Genomic DNA, 24016 nt, shown 5'->3' with positions numbered 1-24016 from the left:
GGTATACCATTTGAGCCACACTTCCAGCCCAGCTTTTGGCTGGCTATTTTGGAGATATGGTGACTTTCCAGCCCATGCTGGCTACAAACTGCAGTTCACCAGATCTCAGCTTCCTGAGCAACTGGAGTGACAGGTGTGAACAAGCAGTTGTGGTTACATTTTGTAAGGAGTCAAATACGTGTTTCACTGTGTGTAGTACATGGACATCCACTCACATTAGATGGAGGCCGGGCTATTTTTATGGGGGCAGGGCTGGGGGGGAAGGGGAACCTCCTGTACTTAGCTTTGAAATAAGCAAGTGTTGTCTTTTCAACACAGCCTACCCTTTATTATCCATTATAAGGCTGTAGGTTAATGCACAGCTACTGCTGATCGTTTTGGGGTTTGTTTTGTTTTGTTGGTGGTGGTCATGGTTGTGGTGGTCATCGTGGGGCTTGAACTCTGGGCCTCGGTGCTGTTCCTCAGCTCTTCAGCTCAAGGCTAGTGCTTTACCACTTGAGCCACAGTGCCACTTCTGGTTTTCTGAGTGGCTTATTGGAGATAAAAGTCTCGTGGACTTTCCTGCCTGGGCTGGCTTTGAACCACGATCCTCAGATCTCAGCCTCCTAAGTAGCTAGGATGACAGGCGTGAGCCACCAGCGCCCAGCTGCTGATAGATTTTTTTTTTATCCTAATGTTATTTTTTTTTATTGTAAAGATACTATACAGAGGGTTACAGTTACATGAGTGAGGTAATGAGTACACTTCCTATTGAACGTTGTTACCCCCGCCATTGTTTTCCCCCTACGATCCCTTCCCTCCCTACCTTCCCCGAAGTTCTTTTTTTTTTATTGTGATTAAGTGATTACATAATTTCCCGAATTTCACAGTATTGTGGAATAATGATGCTCATTTAAGGTTACAAGTTCATTCTAACTTTCCTGGAGCAAATTGTCTATCACAGTCTGTAACATATAAGGGTGTTCACGTGTTATACACCATACATGTGATCAGCAGCATGGGGATATATAGTAGTGGTTCAACCAGATGAGTGGGAGTTCTTTGTTTCTTAAGTCCTGTTAGTTTTGTCGTATCACCTAACATTTTGGATTTAGCATCCACTTATCAGGGAGACCATGTACTGTTTGTCTCTTTGCTCTTGGCTTACCTCACTCAACATGATTTGTTCTATCTCCATCCATTTCCCTGCAAATGCCATTATTTTGTCATTTCTAATGGCTGCATAATATTTTGAATCCATTCGTCTGTGGTGGGACATCTGGGTTGTTTCCATATCCTAGCTATTGTGAACAGTGCTGCAATAAACATGGAGGTGCACGTGTCCTTGTATACTGGTTCCTGTTGTTCAGGGTAGATGCCTAGAAGTGGTATGACTGGGTCGTAAGGGAGGTCAATCTTTAGCTTTCTAAGGACCCTCCAGACTGCTTTCCAAAGGGGTTGTATAATTGTACATTCCCACCTGCTGATAGAATTTTTTTTGGGGGGGTCCGGTCGTGGGGCCTGAACTCTGGGCCTGGGCGCTGTCGCTAGCGCTCTACCACTTGAGCCACAGCGCCACTTCCGGCTTTTTTCTTTTTGCTTATGTGGTGCTGAGGAATCAAACCCAGGGCCTTGAGCATGCAAGGCAAGCGCTCTACCAGCCCATGCTGGTAGATTTTTATCACTACTTCTTCAGTTATTTTGAACTTGGTGACTGGTTCCACCTTTACATCATATCCAGAATCTGACCACGCCCCACCCCCATCCCTGTGTGCGAAGCCCCCATTGCCTTTGAGCTGCATGGCTGCAGTGGCTTCTCAGGCCTTCCACCCCTTTCCCTCTCCACCTGCCAATAGCACAGTGATCCTAAATGTTGGGTCGCAGGCCTGCCTGACCTAGAACCTTTTAGTAGCTCCATCATCTAGGGTACCGCAAAACCTGCCCTGCTCTCAGACTTCTGCCGGTCCAGCCCCATTGCTGCTTCCTGCAGTCACACCACACATCCTCTTTGCTGGCTGTTCCCCTATGGGGACTGCTCTTCCCCCAGCAGGTAACCTCATAGAAGCCTTTCCTGGCTCTGCAGAGACCGTGAACAGACGGCCCACCTCCCTTGGGCCTCCCGCGCCTCTTTTCCTTGCCCTCTTGTTCTTGGCACTTATTAGTGTGTATCATTATTCATTTCACTAAGATGGTTGTTGTTTTTTTTTTTTCTGTCCCAGTACTCTGAGCTCTCTGCGGGCAAGGCGTTTTGCCTATGTTAACCACCCATGTGTGGTGTCTCCAGCAATAGAAAAGGCCTTCCGTTGATGGCCAACAAATACTTGTTCAATGAACGAATCTCTGTGCGTACCATTTTGTCTAAGGCTAGTCTCTCTGCACTTTCAAACATCAGGAATAGTATAGTCATAGAAGCCTAAATTCTAGAAATAGAAATTCTACAATTTAATAATAGAAAAAGTGAAATATATATATATTAAATATTTTTATTAGCATCCATTAGTTATACAAGTGGGGGGTTCATTGTTACATTTCCCTTCATGTACACAGAGTGGATATCCATCAGCCTCACCTCTTCTGTCTCTTTGCCCTACCCTCTCCTCCTTTCTTAAAACAATTCACAGTGTTCATTATTCCGTTTTTGTACGTGCACAGTGGGCACTTTGACCGGATTCACCCCCAGCTACCTCCCAGCCACCTTCCCGCCAGCGCCTGCCTGCCCTCTTTTCCTCTCCTGTCACGCATTTTCAGTGTTGTCTTTCACACATGCATACCTTAGAGAGAAATCTGGGTTCCACAAATGAGTGAAAACATGGTATTTGGCTTTTTGAACTTAGCTTATTTCAACATATTTTCATGGTTGTTTATAGCTGAGTTTATGGTATGTGTCTATATATGCATATATCATATATACCACATATATGGCATGTATGTGTGTGTGTGTACAGTGTATATCTGTACTATTTTCTTAATCCCTTCATCGGTTGCTGGGTGCCTCCCCTGCTCCCACTGCCGGGTTATTGTGAAGGAAGATGCAGTCAGCACAGCATGCGGGTACCTTTATTGTATATTGGTTTAGACTCCTTTGGTACATGTCAGGGTCATTAAGGAAGATCTAGTTTAGATTTTTGGGATCCTCTATGCTAATGTCCATAGAGGTCGCGCTAGTTTACATCCCACCAGCAGCATGGGAGGTCTTTTATTGTCAGCACTTGTGTTTCAGCTTGGGGCTTCAAGCTTGCCAGGCAGGTGCTCTGCTGCGTGAGCCGTGTTTCCAGCCAAGTACTATAATTTCCTGCCCACTTCGACAAGCCCTGGGTCACACATACCTCTTTATACCCATCCCTTTTTGTTTCTTGTTTCATTTCATTTTTTTTTTTTTGGTTGTTTGAGACCAAAAAAAAAAAAAGTCGCTATATAGCTTTGAACTCAGTGATCCTCCCATGTGCTGGAATTACAGGCATGCACAGCCACACCTGTCTCTGCCTATCTCCTGAAGCATCACTTAAGAGCCTCCTCCACTAATTGACTCGCTCTACTTCAGTCCTTCCTCCCCTCCCCCCCAAAAAAAATGTAAGTGCTTACTCTCAGATTACCTCTCATCTCCCATGTAAAATCCTACAGTAAAGGAGTTCTTAACTGGATTTCACTTAACTGAGCCCGAGTTAACTGCCTACCGGGATTAGCCAGTGTTCTCCATCCTGCTGTAAAACGTATTGATTAATGCCCACAGCCTCCCAAATGTTCCAGCTAAGTGTTCCAGCTGGTAGGCGCCTTGTACTTCCACTTCCTCCCTCAGTTCTGTGCCTCCTCGGATCAGCCTGCTCATAACAGTTTTACATGTTACATTATATAATTATGATTATTTTTAAACCATAATCTAATACAGTATTTTCTTTAATGGATAAACATTTCCAAGAGCAGTTTTAGGGAGAGTACAGTTCTTTTTTTTTCTTTTTTTTTTTTTTATTGTGAAAATACTGTACAGAGGGGTTACAATGACATGGGCAAGGTAATGAGTACATTTCTTATCAAGCATTGCAGCCTCCTCCTTTGTCTCCCCTTCCCATCCAGAGTACAGTTCTTATATACTCTGATCCCCACCCTGCCAGCATCCTGTGCCAGAAGTTATTGCTCTCATTTGTTACAATCCACAAACCACTGTGATGTGTTATCACCATAATTGATGGTGGCTTCATTCTGTGAGTTTTGACAAAAGTAAAATGTGTCCTCTGCAAAAAAAATCCATTAGACACAGGGTGTTGTGGCTCACACCTGTGATCCAGCTACTCAGTGGGCTGAGATGTGAGGATCGTGGTTCAAAGCCAGTCCAGACTGAAAAGTCCCCATGAGACTCTTATCTCCAATTAACCACTCAAAAACTGGAAGTGGTGCTGTGGCTCAAGTGGTAGACTCCGCAGGGACAGCATCCCAGGCCCTGAGTTCAAGCCCCACACCTGACCAAAATAAAAAAAAAAAAGTTTAATCAAAGAATATTTGAAATAGCCACAGATTTTAAGTGGACGGAAAAGGAAAAAATCAAGGGTCAGGAAATAAAAGTTTCTTTGGCTAAAAGGTTTGTGTTGCTGCTGCTGCTGCTGTTGACACAGTACTAGGATTTGAACTCAGGGCCTGGTGGTTGCTCAGCTGGCACTACCACACCTGAGCCATAACTCCCACTCTAGGTTTATGTGCTAGTTACTTCTCAGACTTTTCTACCCAGGCTGGCCTTAAATCATGATCTTCCAGATCTCAGCCTTCTGAATGGCGAGGATTACAGGTATGAACCACCAGTGCTTCAGCGTAATGATTTTTGAACTTGAAGTTTATGTAGCTAAGTGATCTGGTGTTCAAGGGAACCAGGGGTTTTGTACACGGGGTTGCACTAAGAAGAATAAGGGCAGAATGCCACCACCTACCAGCCGAGATTTATGATGGGGTAAGGGAATGGTAGGGAAGGAATTGGAGCATTTCCTTGAGATGATCTGAGGATGCCGAATTGACACGTGGAAAGTAAGGATGAGCACTTTGAGAGGCGCCAACCCCAAACAAGTGTGGTCTCACAGGTGACCAACCCGTCGTTAGCAAAGGCTGCAAGAACAATCTTAGTAGAGGAACATTTTTTAAACGGAAGCTAATTTCCTGTTTTCTAGCCCTAAATGACCAAACCCACATTCTGATTATGACTTGCTCCTGGTATTACAGAGAGAATGTGTCCCTTGGACAATAAATATCCTTAATATAATTCTCATTACAATTCTATGTGTTATTAAGATATCTTAAATTGGTTCTTTATATTACACATCAGGTTGTTTGTTTGGTTCTTTATTTTTTTTCTTTTCAGCAAGAAATAGAACATAGCAGGGAATTTTGGAATCTCCAAAGCTAAGGTCCAGACTCTGGTTCAAAGTGTAATCTCCACAGTAGTGTGTGTGTGTGTGTGTGTGTGTGTGTGTGTGTGTGTGTGTGTGTGTGTGTTTCCGTGGGGCCTAGACACTGTCTCTGAGCTTTTTGCTCAAAGCTAACACTCTACCACTTGAGCCACAGTTCCACTTCTGGCTTTTTTGTTTTGTTTTTTTGGCGGTCCTGGGGCCTGAACTCTGGGCCTAGGTGCTGTCCTTCAGCTCAAGGCTAGCGCTCTACCACTTGAGCCACAGCGCCACTTCTGGCTTTTTCTGCTTATAAGGTGCTGAGGAATCAAACTCAGGGCCTCATGCATGCGAAGCAAGCACTCTACCACTGAGCCACCTTCCCAGCCCTACGTCTGGCTTTTTTGATAGCTAATTTGAAATTGTCCCATGATCTTTCCTGCCCAAGGGCTTTGAACTGTGACCTTCAGATCTCAGCCTCATGACTAGCTAGGATTTCAGGAGTGAGCCACCAGCACCCAGCTAGTGATACGGTTTTTGAAGTCTTAGGCTGCTGGACTTGGGTGAGTCCCTTCTGCAGAGAAATGTCTGAGTGGGAGGCTGGTTTTGCAGGTGACCCGCCCCCAGAGACATGCCACACACTACTCTCCCTTCCAGGGTAGCATGCATTGCATTTCTTGAATGCATGGGATTTCAGAGTTGAGGGTGACCTCTGCAGCAAGACTTGATCAGGCACAGATGCTGGGCTGGAAGGGCCTTAGACACTGGATGTTTAGTAGTCATGACAGAGTTTGGATCACCCCCTTGCGAGCCGGATGAAAGCAGTCTGGCAGGATCCGAGCCACATTCTTAGGAATTGTTTTATTTTCCAACTTACTGCATAGCTTAGAGGCCTCTGGCTTTCACTGGGATTTTTCTTCATTTCCTTCTTTTGTTGGTCTTGGCCCTTTCACCTTCCACCCACTTTCTTAGTCATTTCTTAGGAGTCTGAGTACTTGTCCGAACCCTGGAAGCCATATGGGTTGAGTAAAACAAACTTAAGGGCGCAGAAGGGGTGAGGGGTGGGGGAGGAAGAAATGTGTGTTCTCCCAACTTCCTCTGTTTACACGGTCTGTTTATATGTTGTTAAGGCTGTGTTATCCAGCTGCCTTCCCACATTTCAGAAACGACTAAAGATATCTGAGGGTCGCTCTGAGAGGTCCCTGTTGACAGCGCGAATGAAATGACACCTCATTCGTCCCCCACCAGATAGTACATCTCCCTTTGAGGTGTTAGGAGCCATGCCAAGAACGCCACAATCTGCATCTTAAGCTTCTTGAGAGGCCAGGCAACTTCCAGGGACTCCTCGGTCAGTTTAGGGTAGGTGCCTGTGAATTTAAAATGTTTGCTCCTTGATCAGGCTGTCTGGCGTCTCATTAAAACTTGTTTTTGGTAAAGTGAATATTAGCACTAAAGTTGGGTAATGTTAACAGCCCTGAAAGGCAGCGTCTTGTATCATGTCAGTTGAAATTCAGGTACAGTTGAGTCTGGCTCATTCTAGAAAACATGGAGAATGGCATTCTGTGGTATTGGCTAGCTCCCATTCCATTTGTCAACACTGAACATGGTCCTGTGTACAAGGAATGCATGCGGGACTCTGGAGCTGAGTGGGAAGTTGCTCTCTGCCTTCCCGGCTCTACTCAGTGCGGGGGAGCTGCACAGAGATGCCCGCCCTCGCCGAGCTGTGGAGGGCTCTTGATCTGCTGCGTTTGAAACTTAGAAGTGAACCCGAGAACAAGAAATAAGACATCAGGATTCATGTTTGAGAAATGAATCACGCCACTGAACAGAGAAAATGCAGCGTGGGTGTCTCCTGCGATTCTTCCTGCTTCCTCCCCCTGAGCCGGGTGAGCCGTGGCTCGCTGTGGCGCTTCTGTGGCCTCTGGGCTTCTCTTCCCCACCTCCCTGGGGCTTCTTGGCTGCACCTGAGAAGACTGAGAAGGCTCCGTGCTGGGACTGCCTTCAGTTCCCAGATGCCCTTGATGGAGGCTCTTTGTCTTGAGTGATTTGCAGTTGCACTTAAGTGGCTGGCGCTTAGGGTCACTGTGGAGTGTTTTGGTGTCGGTCGCTCTCCTGATGAATGGGAGGCTGCTGCTTTCAGCTCTATGGGGTGAAGCCCTTGGTAGTAAGGCTTGAAAAGGGAAGAAAACAAATTCTTGTAGTGATATGCTAAACGAAATTAACTCTCTCTCTTGTCCTTTTATCCTTCCGGTATGATAAGCTCAGGTGGTGGTGATTTATTTGTTTTCTCCAATGAAGCTGAGCTGTTTTCCTGTAGCCAGGTGCATGCTATTTCTGCTGCTGCTGCTGCTGACCATATATTTCTGACCTGGAAGTGTGGTTTCTTTGACTCAGAACCACATCAGTGTGCCTTCCACCCTCCTCTTCCTGTGTGTTATTTCCTCCTGGAGGGCTCAGTTTGTCATCATTTAATGTAAGCCTGACTCCTGTGGGATGGGGAATGGGTAATGAATGCTGTAATGACAATACTCTCCTTTATAGAATATGCTCAGAGCCCTGGCTGGCCCTGGCCTTTGTTTTTCTCTGTTCATGAATTACTTTTCCTTTAATCCCTCTTAGCAACTCTCTAGGTTCAGATGGGCAAATTGCAACTTGAGGATGTTAAATACCTTGCTGGAAGGCAGTGGGGCAGGGTGGCGATGCCTCTGGGGCTTCCCCGCTTAACTAACAGTTTCTACAGGAAATGAACAGGGCTTTTGATGATGAATTAAGAGGAATTTCCCAAACCATGTCCCATTTGTTAAAATCCAACATGTTCTTAGTGTGGTCACTGGCTAAGGCCTGAGTTAAAAGCCCATTTACCATGGAGCTTAAATGGATGTGTCCCAAGTCAGGAAAATAAATATTTAGGTCAGTTTCTGTTCTGCTGCTGATGCGATATGTTAAGGAAGGCTGGCTTTGAAAGTAGTGGAACGTGGACTGGAAGTAATTAAGCCATTAATTATTATTATTTTTTTAATGCTCTTCCTTTCAGGGAGATGGAAGGCTTGATGTCTAGCTCCGCTCTGCCACCCTTATTTGCAGATGAAGATGGCTCCAAGGAAAGTCACGATCTGAATACGACTGGGTAAGCAGCTGCTCCGGGACATTGGACTTCTACACAGGAGTCAAAACAAAGCTTCTTTCTGCATTTGGGGCTCCCACCTGTAATCCCAGCTACTCGGGAGGCTGAGAGCGAGGTTTGAAGCCAGCCCGGGCAGGACACTCTGTGAGACTCTCCAGTGAACCAGCTAAAAGAAGTGGAGCTGTGTGGCTCAAGTGGTAGAGTGCCAGCTTTGACTTCAAGCCCCAGTACTGGCACCAAAAAACAAAAACACAAAAAATGAGTAGAAGCCACATTTATCGTGCTTTTCAGAGTTGTAATCTGCTCTCCGCTCTCTGCAGCGCTCTGAGCCTGCAGCTATACGGGCCTAGCAGTCAGCACTAAGCAACAGCTTGCCACAGTGATCGCTCTAAAACACAAATGAATTTGCTCATCAACTTGCAGAGCTGTTTGAAATCATGTTTTTTTCGAAGGGCAGGGTTTTTAATATGGTTCTTTATTCAAGATGATGGGGAACCTTAGCTGGCCCCCCTTTCCTCTGCTTGCCCCACCCCCACCCCATCTCCTTGTGGAGGAAGAGACTAGCACGAGCTCACGTCTCACCTTGAAAATCTCGGTTCTGCTTGAATTCTTTATCTTTTCCAGGTATTAAGAAGTTACTCACCAAAGAGGAAATATAATCACAAATACATTAAGGCGCTAGCTAATCCTGAAGATGAATTATTTTAATATTCTTTGGAGCACTTTAAAAAATAGCTTCTACTCTGTAATTCTGTTTCCTTCCCTCACGTTCATTTCTTACCTCATTAATATCTGCCATTTGACCTCACTGCTCATAAAATTGTTCCAAAGGCTGCCTAGTTCCTAAATCTGGTTCATTAAATCAAAATTTTCCAAGTATCTCTGTGCTGATGTTCTAGGCATTCGATCTAAAGCAATGATCAAAACAGACAACAACAGTCTTACTCCTTTTAGAGCGCCAATTCCATTGGTGGAGTCAGATACTGTAAACAGAATACCCAAGTAAAATGCATGCTGCTACCTTGGTAATGACTGGATTAACAAAGAAGAGTTTGAGGATGAACCAGGAGTGTTGGGGGTGCGCTTCTAGAGCGGCCCAGAAAGCATTAAATGAGACAGTGACAGACTAATGACCTCCCCATGGAAGCCGTGCAGCCGGCGTGCTGCTGTCTGGGGAAGTGTTCCTACGCAGAGGAAGCTGTGGCGGTGGTAGGACGCCCCCGCCTCGTGGCCAGCGGGAGGGCAGCAGAGGGCCCACGTGGGTGCCCCCTTAGCTGCTCGTGGACTGCCTCGACGTCTCATTGAAATGCAGGCTGCGATTTAGGAAGTCTGAATCAGGGCCAGCCAGCGATCCTGCATTTCTAACAAGCTCCCAAATAATGCCAGAGCTGTCGACATAAAGCCCTGGCTTTAATTCACTGGGAGTTTGTATCAGTCAGGGCTTGGAGTCCTGGCTCTAAGCACTGTAACTTTTATTCTGAGTTAAGTTGGCAAAACATTTTTTTTTTTTTACTTTTAAAATTGGTCTATGAGTTTCTGTTAGTGCCAGTCATTTGTGCCTGGGGGTTAATTTAACATGCCCATCTTGATCAGAGCCACCCCTCTACCCTTCCTCCCTCCCAGATCAGTCCCAGCAAGCTTCGCTGCTTCATTGTCACCGGTGTACGTGAAGTATTCTGACCATCTTCTCCTCTTTTCTCCGGCCTCCCTCCCCACTAGCATCAGATATATTTCAGTCTCCTAATAGTTGTTTCATGAAAGTTGCATGTTAAGTGTTCAAAAGGATTTTGCTATGGTAACTCACACAAGGCTTTTGCCATGCTTACGTGTTTGTATTTTAGGTCCACTATCCATATAGACAAACTATGACCTTTGTCCCTCTGACCCTGGCTTCCTTTGCTTACTATAATGGTTTCCAGATCCTTCCATTTCCCTACTGCAAATGACATACTTTTCTTCTTTATGGCTGAATAATCCTTCACTGTGAATCTATTACTACAGTTTATCAATCCATTCATCAGTTGTAGGGCATCTGGGCTGTTGCCGTAACCTTGCTGTCATGAATAGTGCTGCAATGGATATGGGTGTGCTGGTGTCTCTAGGATGTCCTGACTAACATGCCTTCAGATCAATATACTGCGGTGGTATAGGACTCGTCTGAATATCATGTTTCCAATAAAGCAAAGGCAGCAGGGTCTGGAGCAAGGAGACCAGTCAGGAAGTTCGTAAAGTAGTTCAGATGAGCGGTGATCACCCTAAAAACATCTTTCCTGACATCAGCGAGAAGAGCTTTGGTGGGAGAGTAAGGACACACACCCCCGGTGTAGAATTCCAGATATTTTGTGATTTGCCTGGAAGACCAGATGAGCAGTGTGAGAAGTGAGGAGACAAAAAGAGCAAAGGCAGTTTCCACAGCTTCTGCCCACGCAGTGGGAGAGTCGAGTCAGCTTGCAAGGGAGAAACTGAACAGCTGGGGGAAGGAAGGGGAGAAACTTGGTTTGAGATTTTTTTATGATTATTATTATTTTTTTGATGGTCATGGGGCTTGAACTCTGGGCCTGGGCGCTGTCCCTCGGCTCTTGGGCTCAAGGCAAGTGCTCTACCACTTGAGCCACAGCGCCTCTTCCGATTTTCTGGTGATTCACTGGACATAAGAGTCTCACACTTTCCTGCCCCAGCAGGCTTTGAACCTCACTTTTCAGATCTCAGCCTCCTGAGTAGCTAGGATTACAGGTGTGACCCACTGGTACCTGGCTTGGTTTGGGAAATTTAAAATTTAGGTACTTAGTAAAATCTAAGTAGGGATGTGAAACACAGCTTGATATACAAGGTTCTGGAGTGGGGTAGTTTAGGGACAAGAAACATGGGATCACTAGCACATAGCTAATGTGTAAAGCTCTAAGAAACACCTGAGCCAGTGGCTCACGCCTGTCATCCTAGCTATTCAGGAGGCTGAGATCTGAGGATCACAGTTCAAAGCCCAGCCTGGGCAGGAAAGTCTGTGAGATCTGTGGTTAACCACCAGAAAACTGGAAATGGCTCTGTGGCTCAAGTGGTAGAGCACTTGCCTTGAGCTAAAGAGCTCAGAGACAGAGCCCAGCCCTAGAGTTCAAACCCCACAACCAACCAAAAAAAGAAAAACACCTGAGCTCTAGGAAATTCTAGCATTTAGAAATCCGGCAGAAGAGGAGTCAGTCAAGACAAAACTAAGTAGCTGAAGAGGAAACAGAAAGACCAGAGCATGTGGGGGCCTGGAACTTTAGTAGAAATTAGTCTGTCAGAGAGGAAGAGAGCAAGCCAGGTGATCCGGCTAGATTGGATGAGGTAGCTGCTGAGAGATGACATTGGATCTAGCATGAAGGTCGTCCGTGGCCTACACAGAGTTCCAAGTTTGCATTTCCTTTGGAATTGGTTTAAGAGATAATGAGAGGAGACTGATTGAAATCAGTCAGCCTAAACAGTTCTTTCTTGAAACTGGAGAGTAAAAGGGAGGAAAATGAGGAATTTAACTGAAAGTGGGATGGAGGCCAAGTTTTGTTCCATTTGGCTTTAAAATAAGAATAATAACATCACCCTGTGCTGCTGAAAGCAGTCCTGGAGGTCAAAGTGGTGACGTGATTAGGGGAAAGGGAGAATTACAGAAAATGCCCAGTAAGACAGAGTCGATGGAAGAGTTGGTGGCTTGAACTAGGATGTGGTAACAAAGCCACCAGATGCCCATGCCCACACCCTCCCTACCGGCTTCTGTCAGGACTCAGAGGACTGATACTGTTTCCCAATCCTAGTTCTCTTATTTGACTGGAAGAAGAATGTACAAAAGTTGGCAACTTAAAAATGAATGGCACAGTGGTATAGATGCTAGTCGCTTATGCCTGTAATCCCAGCTACTCAACTCAGAAGGCTGAGATGTAAGGATTGTAGTTCAAAGCCAGCCTGAGCAGGAAAATTTGTGAGACGCTCCAAACACCAAAAAAGCTGGAAGTGGAACCTTGGCTGAAGTTGTAGAGCCTTGTGCACAAAAGCATGGGGACACCATTCAGGTTCTGAGTTCAAAGCCCCCAAAACAAACAAAAATGGATGGCACAGCACAACAGAGTGAAAACGATAGAGGAAAAAAATGAGTTTCCAAGACGTCCATTGTGGCTGACTCCTTTTGGAAGTCGTCGTCCCCCAGATTGTATGGGAGCTCTGGGATGCTTCATTTCTAAGCCAGTGGTTGGCATCAGTTCACCGCTTCTTGTACATACTTTTTTTTTTAAGGTCCAAGACTGGCACTCAAACTTGGTACCTGACACTTTCACTCATTAGCTGGTGCTCTACCAATTGAGCCATGTCTCCAGATCCTCTTTTTTTGGTTGGCTGTGGGGCTTGAACTCTGAGCCTGGGCGCTGTCCCTCAGCTCTTCAGCTCAAGGCTAGCACTTTACCACATGAGCCACAGCACCACTTCCTGTCTTCTGGAGGTTAATTGGAGATAAGAATCTCATAGACTTTCCTGCCTGGGCTGGCTTTGAACCACGATTCTCAGCCTCCGGAGTAGCTAGGATTACAGGTGTGAGCCACCAGCACCTGGCCACCCCTCTTTATTTTTTTAAGGGCTCTGAAAATTTAGAAACCTCCTGCTTAAAATCATTTAGGGTGTTTCCTAGAAAGGGCCCGAAAAATAGAATTTCTTGCCATTTTAGTACAGTCTGCATCTTCTTTTGTTCCTTTTTTTTTTTCCTGGCCACTGTAATCTGGAATTTTTTCCATCATTCCATTCTAGCCATACTCCCTACAATTGCCAATGGCCTCTGGTCTTCAACTTCCCTGGCCTCTTTTTGGCCCATTGTATATGACATGATTGGCAGTTACCTGGTTGGTGCCACCTTCTTTTTTTTTTTTTGTCGGTCATGGGGCTTGAACTCTGGGCTTGGGCACTGTCCCTCAGCTCTTCAGCTCAAGGCGAGCGCTCTACCACTTGAGCTACAGCGCCACTTCCGGTTCTCTAGTGGTTTATTGGAGATAGGAGTCTCACGGTCTTTCCTGCCCGGGCTGGCTTTGAACCGCGATTCTCAGATCTCAGCCTCCTGAGTAGCTAGGTTTACAGGCGTGAGCCACCAGTGCCCGGCTTGGTGGCACCATCTTAACCCTGCCCTGTCCCCTGCGACTTAACCCCTCTTCAATCTCCTGTCCTGGATTTTCTAACACTTGTTCCTAAAGTAATACCTACCCTCTCAGCCATTTTCTGTCCTGACTTTCTTATCTGCCTTTCTTTCTGGAGGCTCTGATGTCTCTCAGGTCTCTCTCTTCTATCTCTCTCTCCCCCTCTGCCTTTCAGAGTGTTTCCAGATGTCTGTAGAGCGTCTCTACTTAATTATCCACAGGCATTTCTAACAGATAATCTTCTCATCCACCACCACCACCCCACGCACTCACAGTTTTATCTGTGGCTAATATTGAGTCCATTTGAAGCCTCAGAATTAATGTGTGTGTGTGTGTGCATGCGTGCACGCACACATGCACAGGTCCTGGGGCTTGAACATAGGGCCTGGGCACTGTCCCTGAGCTTCTTTTGCTCAAAGCAAGCACCCTTAATTGAGCCACAGCTCCACTAACAACTCTTTGGTGGTTAATTGGAGATAATGTCCTGCTTGGGCTGGCTTAAAACCATGATCCTCAGCTCTCAACCCCCTGAGTAGCTAGGAAGACAGGCATGAGCCTCCGGTGCCTGGCTTTGGAATTAGTTTTTTGATTCCTACTTTCACCTCACTGTCTGTATTCAATTAGCCACTAAGTTTCTTTCCATTCCAGCCAAATATATCACAGCTTTCTCCCCTCTGCTCTCCATCCTGCCTGTGTTTATCTCTTAGTCAGTTGCTAGCCTCAGATCTGTCTCCTTTCTGGCTGTAAGACCCTGTTTTCCCTGCCTGGAAGACCTCCTTGATGAAGTCTCCCTCAGCATCCTCTCCTTCCACCATGCTTCCATGGCACCTCTGACAAACCTCTACATTTCCTTCTGCCATTGCTTATAAACCTGTGGAGGGTTCAACCTGGATCCACCTGATTTGTGAGCATTCATGCCAGGGCTGAGGTGGGAGTGCAAGGCAGAGCCCCCTCCCTAGGATGCATGAGGCTCTGGGTTTGATCCCCAGCTCCTCAAAGAAAGAATCAGACCGGAACTTAATTGAACTTGATGTTTTTCTTAGCCGATCCTGGTTACTGCTTGACACTGTATTGAAGAACTAGCCTGTGTTATGAATGTAAGGGTCCCCCGACCCCAGCTTGAACTCAAGAGCAGGAGCCTCCACCCTACCCCAGGGTTTAACTCAGAGCCTCCTGCTCTCACTCAGCTTTTTCAGTGGTGGCTGACATTCTACCGCTTGAGCCATGCCCCTACTTACTAGGTTTTGCTGGTGAATTGGAGATAAGAGCCTCACAGATTTGTCTTCCTTGGCTAGTTTTGAACCCAGAGCTATGATCCTCTGCCTCCTGAGTAACTAGGATTATAGGCTTGAGATATTAGCACCTGGCTGTAAACGATTTCTTACACCCTTTAAGAACTCTTTGGCAATAGGGGCAAGCCTCCTCTAGAGCTCTCATTGCTGTTCATCTTACTGTCCATTCATACTGTTTGCCTTTCGTGTTGGAGACAATGTGAAAGGTAGCAGCATATAAAAAAGCCAGGCTCTAGCCAAGCTCAGTGGCTGAGGCCTGTCATCCTGGCTACTCAGGAAACCGAGATCTGAGGACCATGGTTTGAAGCCAACCCAAGCAGAAAAGCCCATGAGACTCTTACTTCTGAGGGAGCTGTGGCTCAAGTGGTAAAGTACTAGCTAGCCTTAAGCAGAAAAGCTCAGGGCCAGCACCCAGGCCATGAGTTCAAGCCCCAAGACTGACACTCTGGCATGCACAAGCACACACACACAAACACAAACGTCAGACTCGGTTGCATCCCCACAGGAAGTCTGCATGGAGAAGTCTGGAACTATTGTTGTAAACACTATTAACTACATGGAAACATGCTACATTTACACAGACTGCTGTGGTGGAATGAATTCATTCAAGCTCTGGCACGTGCTTTGGCTGGCAGAGGAATTTATCTTGAATCTGGTAACTGATAGAGGTTTCCTGTGCTGTTCTCACTGAACTTTTGCCCGTCTGCCCGCTGCTCAGGCTAGCGCACCCCGAAGTGCCCTATGGCAGTGGAGCCACGTCGTCCGGCAACAATCCAGAATTTGTAGAGGATCTCTCCCAGAGCCAGCTGCTTCCGAGTGAGTCTTCAAACGCTGCAGAAAGCAGCGAGCAGAGACAAGAAGATGAGGTAAGTGGAGGTCCCCTCCAGCACTGCTCCAAAGCTTCTAGAAAAGCCACTGCAGAGGAGGTGTTCAGTATTGGACATCTTAGCCACATAGGGTTCTGTTTTATAGTTCTTGTTTTGCCTAGGATCCTTGCTCGTTTGTCTGTTTTGAACTCAGGACCTAGGCTCTGTCCTTGAATTCTTTTTGTTCAAGGCTGGCATTCTATCACTTGAGCCACAGTTCCATTTCTGGCCTTTTTTGGTAGTTTATTGGAGTTAAGAGTCTCACAAACTTGGGCTGGGAAGGTGGCTCAGTGGTAGAGCGCTTGCCTTGCATGCATGAGGCCCTGGGTTTGATTCCTCAGCACCACATAAGCAGAAAAAGCCAGAAGTGGTGCTGTGGCTCAAGTGGTAGAGCGCTAGCCTTGAGCTGAAGGGCTGAGGGACAATGCCCAGGCCCAGGCCCCACGACCGGACACCCAAAAAAAAAAAGAGTCTCACAAACTTTCCTGCCTGGGCTGGCTTTGAACCACAATCCTCAGAACTCAGCCTCCCGAGCAGCTGGGATTACAGGCATGAGTCACCAGCGTCTGGTTACCTTAGTAACTTTAATGTACTATAGGTGCCTTAAAACTAATAACAAATACAGCCCTTCCTAAGTGGGGAGTCATCAAGCCACTTCATGTACATATACAGAGAACTGTAGTCTTAGAATTAATTCTTCCATGTTTTAATCCCTTTTTGTTTATCTTCTCTGAAATAATTTGTAGATCCATAGAACATTATTAACTATTAGGCTTTCATTAAATTATAAAGCAAAAAATATTATTACCTTCGGGCTCCTTGAAAGGCCAAGGAAAAAGGACATGGTAGAAGCATCAGTAACATGGCGATCCTTTTTCAGCTCTCTAGCACTTTTAAAGTTGATTTAATCTTTGATTTAACTAATAATTCAATATATAAAGATCTCTGGCTTTATGAAATATACATCTTAGGGAACCAAATCATCCAGCCAAAGAATTTAGTCTTCATATTGGATACATTATCCTCACTGAAATTTTTCCGAGACCTAAATAATAATTTAAAACCTGGTGTGCTTTTTGCCATGGGAAATAAACTGGTCTTTGAGTAGAATCAGCAGGAAACACCGTCATGAATTATTTTTAATCCCTGTGCTACAGCCTGTCTCTTCTTTTGCCCAGTGCCTGTGACATCTTATTCTCATCTACTGTGCCAACGCCTGCCTCCCTGGCACAGTGCTGTGTATAAAGTATTTCTCTGTCAGGATCCACAGCCCCTTAAGTGTGAAGGCCAAATTTGCATGATCTAGGTACCTCTTGTTGTCCTCTTCCAGGATTAGCACCAGAATAGCCCTTTATTACCAGGGTTCTAATGTCTAGTGTGATGCCCCATAGAGTCTGCAGGTGAGCTCCACTGGAATGCTTGTCACTCACCTGGACAGATCTGGACTCTGAACACTGAGGGCCTTACAGGCCAGCTCTTACCCTGCTTTTTTTTTTTTTTTTTGGTCAGTTGTGGGGCTTGAACTCAAGGCCTGGGCACTGTCCCAAAGCTAATGCTCTACCACTTGAGGCACGGTGCCACTTCCAGTTCTTGAGTGATTAATTGGAGATAAGAGTCTTGTGAGACCAGCTTTGAACCATGATCCTCAGATCTCAGCCTCCTGAGTAGCTGGGATTACAGGTGTGAGCCAGGCACCCGCCTCTTCTGCTTTGCTGGTGCTGTTTATCGTTGTTGTTGGGTCATTGGGGGGGGGAGGGTTGTGTGACATTTTTTTCCCCTTGGCTTTGTTTTCTAGCAAAGAAGTAAACGTGGAGGTTGGTCCAAAGGGAGAAAGAGGAAGAAACCTCTTCGAGACAGCAATGCACCCAAGTCCCCACTTACGGGCTACGTTCGTTTCATGAACGAGCGTCGAGAGCAGCTTCGTGCGAAAAGACCCGAGGTCCCATTTCCAGAAATCACCAGGATGTTGGGCAATGAGTGGAGCAAACTGCCTCCTGAAGAGAAGCAGGTATTGTTCCCACTCGGGGTCCTGTGCTCACTCTTAGTTATGTCTCAAAAATAATTTCTTACCAGGCACCAGTGGTTCACTTATAGTCCTAGTTACTCAGGAGGCTGGGATCCAAGGATCATGGTTCAAAACCAGTCTGGACAAGAAAGTCCTTGAGACTTTTTTTCTTTTTGGTTGGTGGTGGGGCTTGAACTCGGGGCTTGGGCACTGTCCTTGTACCTGCTCTTCAGCTCAAGGCAAGCGCTCTTCCGCTTGAGCCACAGCATCACTTCTGGTTTTCTAGTGGTTTATTGGAGATAAGAGTCTCACGGACTTTCATGCCCAGACTGGCTTTGAATTGCGATCCTCAGATCTCAGCCTCCTGAGTATCTAGGATTATAGGCGTGAGCCACTGGCATCTGGCTCTTGAGACAATCTTTATCTCAAATGAACTACGAAAAAGCCAGAAATGGAGCTCAAGTGTTAAGAATGCCAGCCTTGAGCACAAAAGCTCAGGGATAGTGCCCAGGCCCTGAGTTCAAGCCCCAGGACGGACACAAAAAAATAATTTATTTTGGAAAGGCAGAGAGGATGGACAGTGGATGCTTCAGTTTTGTCATGGTGGCTAGGAGACCAGAAGAGCAAGGGCCTTCCAGCCCTTGGCTCTAGCTCAGTGAGATGTAAACTATGGTGGGTGTTGCAGGGCTGTGAGTAGGAGGGACTTACAGACCCCCTCAGTCAAAGCAAATCCATTTTAATGTGTACACTCAGAGTTCACAGAAAATTACTTTGAAAAGTGGGTCAATATTAAGAAATTAAAGAAATCTATCAAGGTAATTTATTCCACTGTGTTAAATGAAAAGTCATGAATAAAAATGAAGGGGGAAAAATCATTTGATAAAATTCTCTAATTCACATGAAGCATTTTGTGAAAAGATTTTACTGCTTTCCTAAAATGTTTAATGTCAGAGTTCTGGCACATTGAACCTACTGCAAAAAGCAAAGCAGAACTACTACAAAGCAGAAGCCATTGCTATTGCCAAACTGAAATGAATGCATTAGTTAGAGAGATTGGAGGAGATTAGGGACATGAGATGTAGTGCCAGGAAAGCAGAGGAATGATAGCCGCTGTGGGATTGGTTTGGGGTTGTTTTTGTTTTTTTTTTAAGCCCCTTTCCCAGCATCTGGGAGATGTATATTTCTTTTATGTCTTTGACTGCCTGACACTCGAAAATAGATTCCAGAGAGACTGAAGCAAGATTGGGGGTAGGGGGGCAATACTCTCTTGGGAATTGAGTTCAGCGATTTTTCAAGGAGATGAGGTTGAGTTGCCATTGGTAGCTGTGAGTTGGTACTTAGCCAGCTCACAGAAAGTAGTTCATATCATTGTTTTGTTTTCTTGTTTTAGGTAGAGGTGGTGGTGTTTTGTAAAGATGATAGGAAAGCTTATTAGGAAAGAAAGAATGGCAGAGAAAGAGAGCACATGGCATAGTCGTCATTGTTTTGAGCTACTCTTAGACTTACAAAAACTGATTAGACCCCAACACAATAATCGCAGGACACTTCAACACCCACTGTTACCAAAGGGCAGGTCGGCCAAACAAAAGACCAGCAAAGAAACCTCTGAATCAAATGACACTATAATCCAAATGGACTTAACAGACATCTATAGAGTTATTTCACCCAGTAACCACACAATTCACATTCTTTTCAGCAGCCCATAGAACCTTCTCCAAAATAGATCCTACCCTAGGGTATACAACAAACCAGAGCAAACATAAAAAAAAAAAAAAGATGTAACTCGACTCATTCTATCTGATCACAGTTACCATTGTTTGGAATTCACAAAACTATTACTTTTCTTCATTTCAGAGATCATGCTTGCCCAAAGAGTCTCAAGGACTTTGCTGCCCTGGCTGGCTTTGAAGCACAGTCCTCAGAGCTCAGCCTCCTGAGTAGCTAGGATGACAGGCATGAGCTACTGGTACCCTGTCCCTTTTTTTTTTTTTGGCAGCTTCAAATATGGCTGACATTGTGTCTCATTTCTCTGTATTTGAATGTGCACTCGTACTTACATATGCACACAGATAACCTTGATATCTTCCCATCTCTTACACACACAGGATGATTTTTAAACTATTTGATTACAAGTTACTGTGAAAAAACTCTTTTCTATCAAAGCATGCTCCATTAAAGTTCCTGTTTGGCTTGACTCTTGTTAAGGAAAAGAGAACTGCTTTGGGATAAGGAAGGATTTTTGAAATGTAAGGTTTTGTTTTAAAAACTGATTTTTTTGTTTGTTTGTTCAAAATGGAATTAAGACACACCTCAAAAGACAAACCTGATTATTCAAGAAATAGCTGAGGGTGCAGGTATATTTTGTGATTACTTGTGTACTGTTAATCTAATTTCAAAGTCACCTTATGTAAATACACCTTTATAAACTAGCCCTTCACCGGCAGACTGTGAATCTGATCTCAACCAATTGGAGCGGAAGGGCCTGGCCTGCTGTGTTAGGGATAAACTATCTGAGAAGCCTGCCTGCTGTGTGCTTGCTGGCTAGATTTTTGGCTGAGGGCCCTCTCTTGTACAGAAGTAAATTTTGCCTTGCTGAGACAATTCTTTATTTTCATGTCTATCCTTGTGACTCCAGTGGTTCTTGAAGAATGAATTTATAACATTACATACATCTGGGCCGCTTATAGTGTGTATCTCTTGAGTGGAGATATTCTCCTATTAACTGTAGTATAGTTAATCTAGTTCATAATTTCACATTAACACAGTGTTGTAATCTATCACCCACATAGTGAGAAAACATTCCTTTATAAGAGCCTGCCCTACAGCACAGATTCAAGTCTAAAGTCAGCCTTTAGTCAAATCTCTTTCATTTTGGGGGGGCTAAGATACTTCTGTAGCATTGCTCTGTCTTTTATTACTTTGATGATTAAGAGTACAGTCTCACCCCACTCTGGCCCCCTGCTTTTTGTTGTTGCTTGTGTTGTTATTTTTCACAGAACACGCCTCATTTGGTATTTGTGGTTAGGGTGGGTTATGCATTCGTTGTCAGAATACTGTGTAGGTGGTATCTTTCTCTGAGTATTGGTATCCTTTTATTCCTCATTAGTAACGTTAATGTTATTTACCTGCTAAATTTTTTTAATTCTCCCTTATAATTAATAAATATCTATGGGCTGCTAACGTGGCTCAGTGGTAGAGTGCTTGCCTAGCATGCATGAAACCCTGGGTTCGGTTCCTCAGTACCACCTACACAGAAAAAGCCAGAAGTGGTGCTGTGGCTCAAGTGGTAGAGCACTAGTCTTGAGCAAAAGAAGCTCAGGGACCCAGGCCCTGAGTTCAAGCCCCAGAACCAAAAAGCAATCTCTGTAATTTTTTTTATACCTAATTTGATGAATGAAATGGAAAAAGCACAAAGTAAAATCATTCTGGCAGATCAGTGGACCTGGTTTAAATAATTCACGGCACAAGCAGAGCATGTAGACACAGGCTCTCTCGAGCCGTCCATTTGGAAGCCTGCGTATGAGGTCATCTTTTTATGCTCTTTGTGTCTCCCCAGCATTAGCACTCCAACTCTCCTGACTCCTAAAAGGCCCACTGATGTATGACATCATCCCCGCAGAATGCAGTGTGGATCAAAAACAAAGTACTATTCCTTCCCTTCTCCTGGGAAGGCTCAATGTGCCAACGCGGTGTGCACATCTCCCGGGGACCAGTGGCCATGTGCAGGTCTGCCGACACACTTAGAGGAACAATTATAATCGTCTTTGTGAATTTTTTATGAGCATGATCTCAATAGAGCTGGTCGCTACTGAACTCAGAAAGGCAATCAATAATCTAGAAAGTGAGAATCACTCATTCTATAACTGAGAGATCTTATTCTAGCCATCTGATGGTTGATTTTTTTTTTCTGGTTCTCTCCTAAAGCATTTTTCCTCGTGTTCTAATTCAAATAGGCAGCAGGTATCTTACCTAAGTAAGACCTTAGCATCTGGAAAATGCTCCCCTGTTTGTGTCCTAGCGCTACCTTGACGAAGCAGACAGAGACAAGGAGCGGTACATGAAGGAGCTGGAACAGTACCAGAAGACGGAAGCCTACAAGGTCTTCAGTAGAAAAACCCAGGACCGTCAGAAAGGCAAATCTCACAGGCAAGGTATCAGAGCCCAAAGCCACCACAGTGTGGCCTGCATGCCGGGGCGCCGCAAAGCCAGCTGTTGAAGTGACAAGTAGAAAGCGTGCCACCATGGCATACTTAATTACAAGCATCATCTTGAGTCTTAGTAAAGACATTGCTCCCATTTAGAATTTCTGATTCATTTTCCACTTCCAGGATCAAAAACCTGGCTTGATGGGGGGCTGGAAAGGTGGCTCAGTGGTAGAGTACTTGCAGCGCATGCATGAGACCCTAGGTTCGATTCCTCAGCACCACATAAGCAGAAAAAGCCAGAAGTAGCAATGTGGCTCAATTGGTAGAGCACTAGCCTTGAGCTGAAGAGCTGAGGGACAGTGCCCAGGCCCAGAGTTCAGGCCCCACCACCGACAAAAATAAAAAATAAATAACCAGACTTGACGCCAAAACTGCTCCCCTCCTCCCTAATTCTTGCTGAAGCATTTCTCCGCCTCTAACATGAGCTAAAGTATGACTGCCTTGCTCTTCTGCCGAGCCTTCCATTGGCCATTCACCCCCACCAAGTGATCTCCATTCAGTCATTTGTGTGGTCAGAAACCTTCCATGAAATGTCAGGCTCTCTGTCCCCTAGGCACCCAGGATGCAACGGTGAGCAAGACAGACAAAAATCCCCAGATGTGTGGGTGTTTTATTCCATTAAAATGGTTCATTACACCGGCACAAGTGTTCCTTCAAGTTCCCCTTCCACAGCAGACACTGCCCAAGGAGCACCACCCACGCCAGTCTTCCATTCCTTAGCCGTGGCATCTTTTCCACATTGGGCAGCTAGCCTGCTAGATCCTAAGGTTGTGTGAACAGCCTTTGGTGTGTATTTCCTGCCTGTCCTCCCACCCCGTTTCTGGGGTCCAGTCCTCCAGGGACTCATTGTGAACTCCTTGGGGGAGGGGGGGTGCACAAACCACCCATTAATGAAGCTGTGACTGAAAAAAATTACTGCACATAGTGAGGTCTACATGCACAGCAGGTTTAGTTTGGCACCATTATACACTTGGGTTTTGATATTACTTTCTTTTTTCTTAATGTTTTCTTTATTCTTTCCTCCTTTTAGATGCAGCCCGACAGGCCGCTCATGATCATGAGGTAAGTAATTAGCTTCTGTCTATATCTCTCGAGTATTTATAATAACATCGCTGACTGGAAATACTCTTTTTTTTTTTCTTTTTTCCGTGCCTGTCCTGGAACTTAAAATCAGGGCCTGGGCACTGTTCCTGAGCTTTCAGGCTCAAGGCTGGTGTTCTACCACTTGAGCTGCAGCTTTACTTCCAGCTTATTTTTTGGTATTTAATTGGAGATAAGAGTCTTGCAGACTTTCCCACCCAGTCTGGTTTTAACAAGCGTGAGCCACTGGTGCCAAGCATGCTCTTGCATCTTTTTAATGAATGATATTGTTTCTTCTGTCCCACAGTTCAGAGCAGTGGGGTTTTGCTTTTTGCTGTGGCTGGCCTGGACTGAGGTGCTCTGCTCTCCTGTGTTCCTCCAATCGCTGGAGATGACAGCTGTGCCGTTCAGACAGCCAGCGTGCTTCCCAGCGGCAGTGCCACCCAGCATGCACCACTATACCGGCCATCTGTTGAAATGGAGTCTCAAATTTTTATACCCAGGCTGGCCTCGAACATTGATTTTCCTGATCTGAGCACCTGGCATTGGGTTCACATGTGGTGGACACATAGGCCACGAGGCTGGCTTTGAACTGCAGTGCATAACCCCAGTGTGTGTCAAACACTGGTCACATTCGGAGGCAATGTGGAAAGGAGAGCCTGCCAAACGAAGGCCACAGCCTGACCGTATTTTATCCCCAAATACTGTAGTCTCACTTTCAGGAAGGTGTTATTTAGGGAGTGCAGATTTGGTTAAAATGAACTGTTCAACTACAATCTCAATAGAGCACAAATGACAGTAGCTTGGTCTGTATGCTTCCTCGCCCCTTCCCACACCTTCTCTGGAATATGTTTGTTTTTTTTGTCGGTCATGGGGCTTGAACTCTGGGCCTGGGCGCTGTCCCTCAGCTCTTCAGCTCAAGGCAAGCGCTCTACCACTTGAGCTACAGCGCCAC

At 45.5% G+C, this 24016-nt stretch overlaps 1 protein-coding gene across 4 annotated transcripts in view; it reads left to right on the top strand.

The window, feature by feature from the left end:
- The window catches only part of Hmg20a (high mobility group 20A), a 77979-nt gene that overhangs the window by 29414 nt on the left and 24549 nt on the right, over positions 1–24016 (top strand). For 3 of the 4 annotated variants that reach the window (XM_013012142.1, XM_013012141.1, XM_013012143.1), the window contains 5 exons: positions 8380–8472; positions 15624–15771; positions 17567–17779; positions 21795–21927; positions 23012–23043. In XM_013012142.1, coding sequence (XP_012867596.1) covers positions 8384–8472; positions 15624–15771; positions 17567–17779; positions 21795–21927; positions 23012–23043 — 615 coding nt within the window. In that variant the 5' untranslated portion in view covers positions 8380–8383. Of the gene's footprint in view, positions 1–7487; positions 7510–8379; positions 8473–15623; positions 15772–17566; positions 17780–21794; positions 21928–23011; positions 23044–24016 lie in introns of those variants that run through there. The other variant, XM_013012144.1, reaches the window with a different exon arrangement.

This window comes from Dipodomys ordii, unplaced genomic scaffold, assembly GCF_000151885.1.
Source record: "Dipodomys ordii isolate 6190 unplaced genomic scaffold, Dord_2.0 Scaffold15, whole genome shotgun sequence".
Classification (NCBI taxonomy): Eukaryota; Metazoa; Chordata; class Mammalia; order Rodentia; family Heteromyidae; genus Dipodomys; species Dipodomys ordii.
The sequence above is the reverse complement of the archived record's forward strand: the minus strand, read 5'-3'. Positions and strand labels throughout refer to the sequence as shown.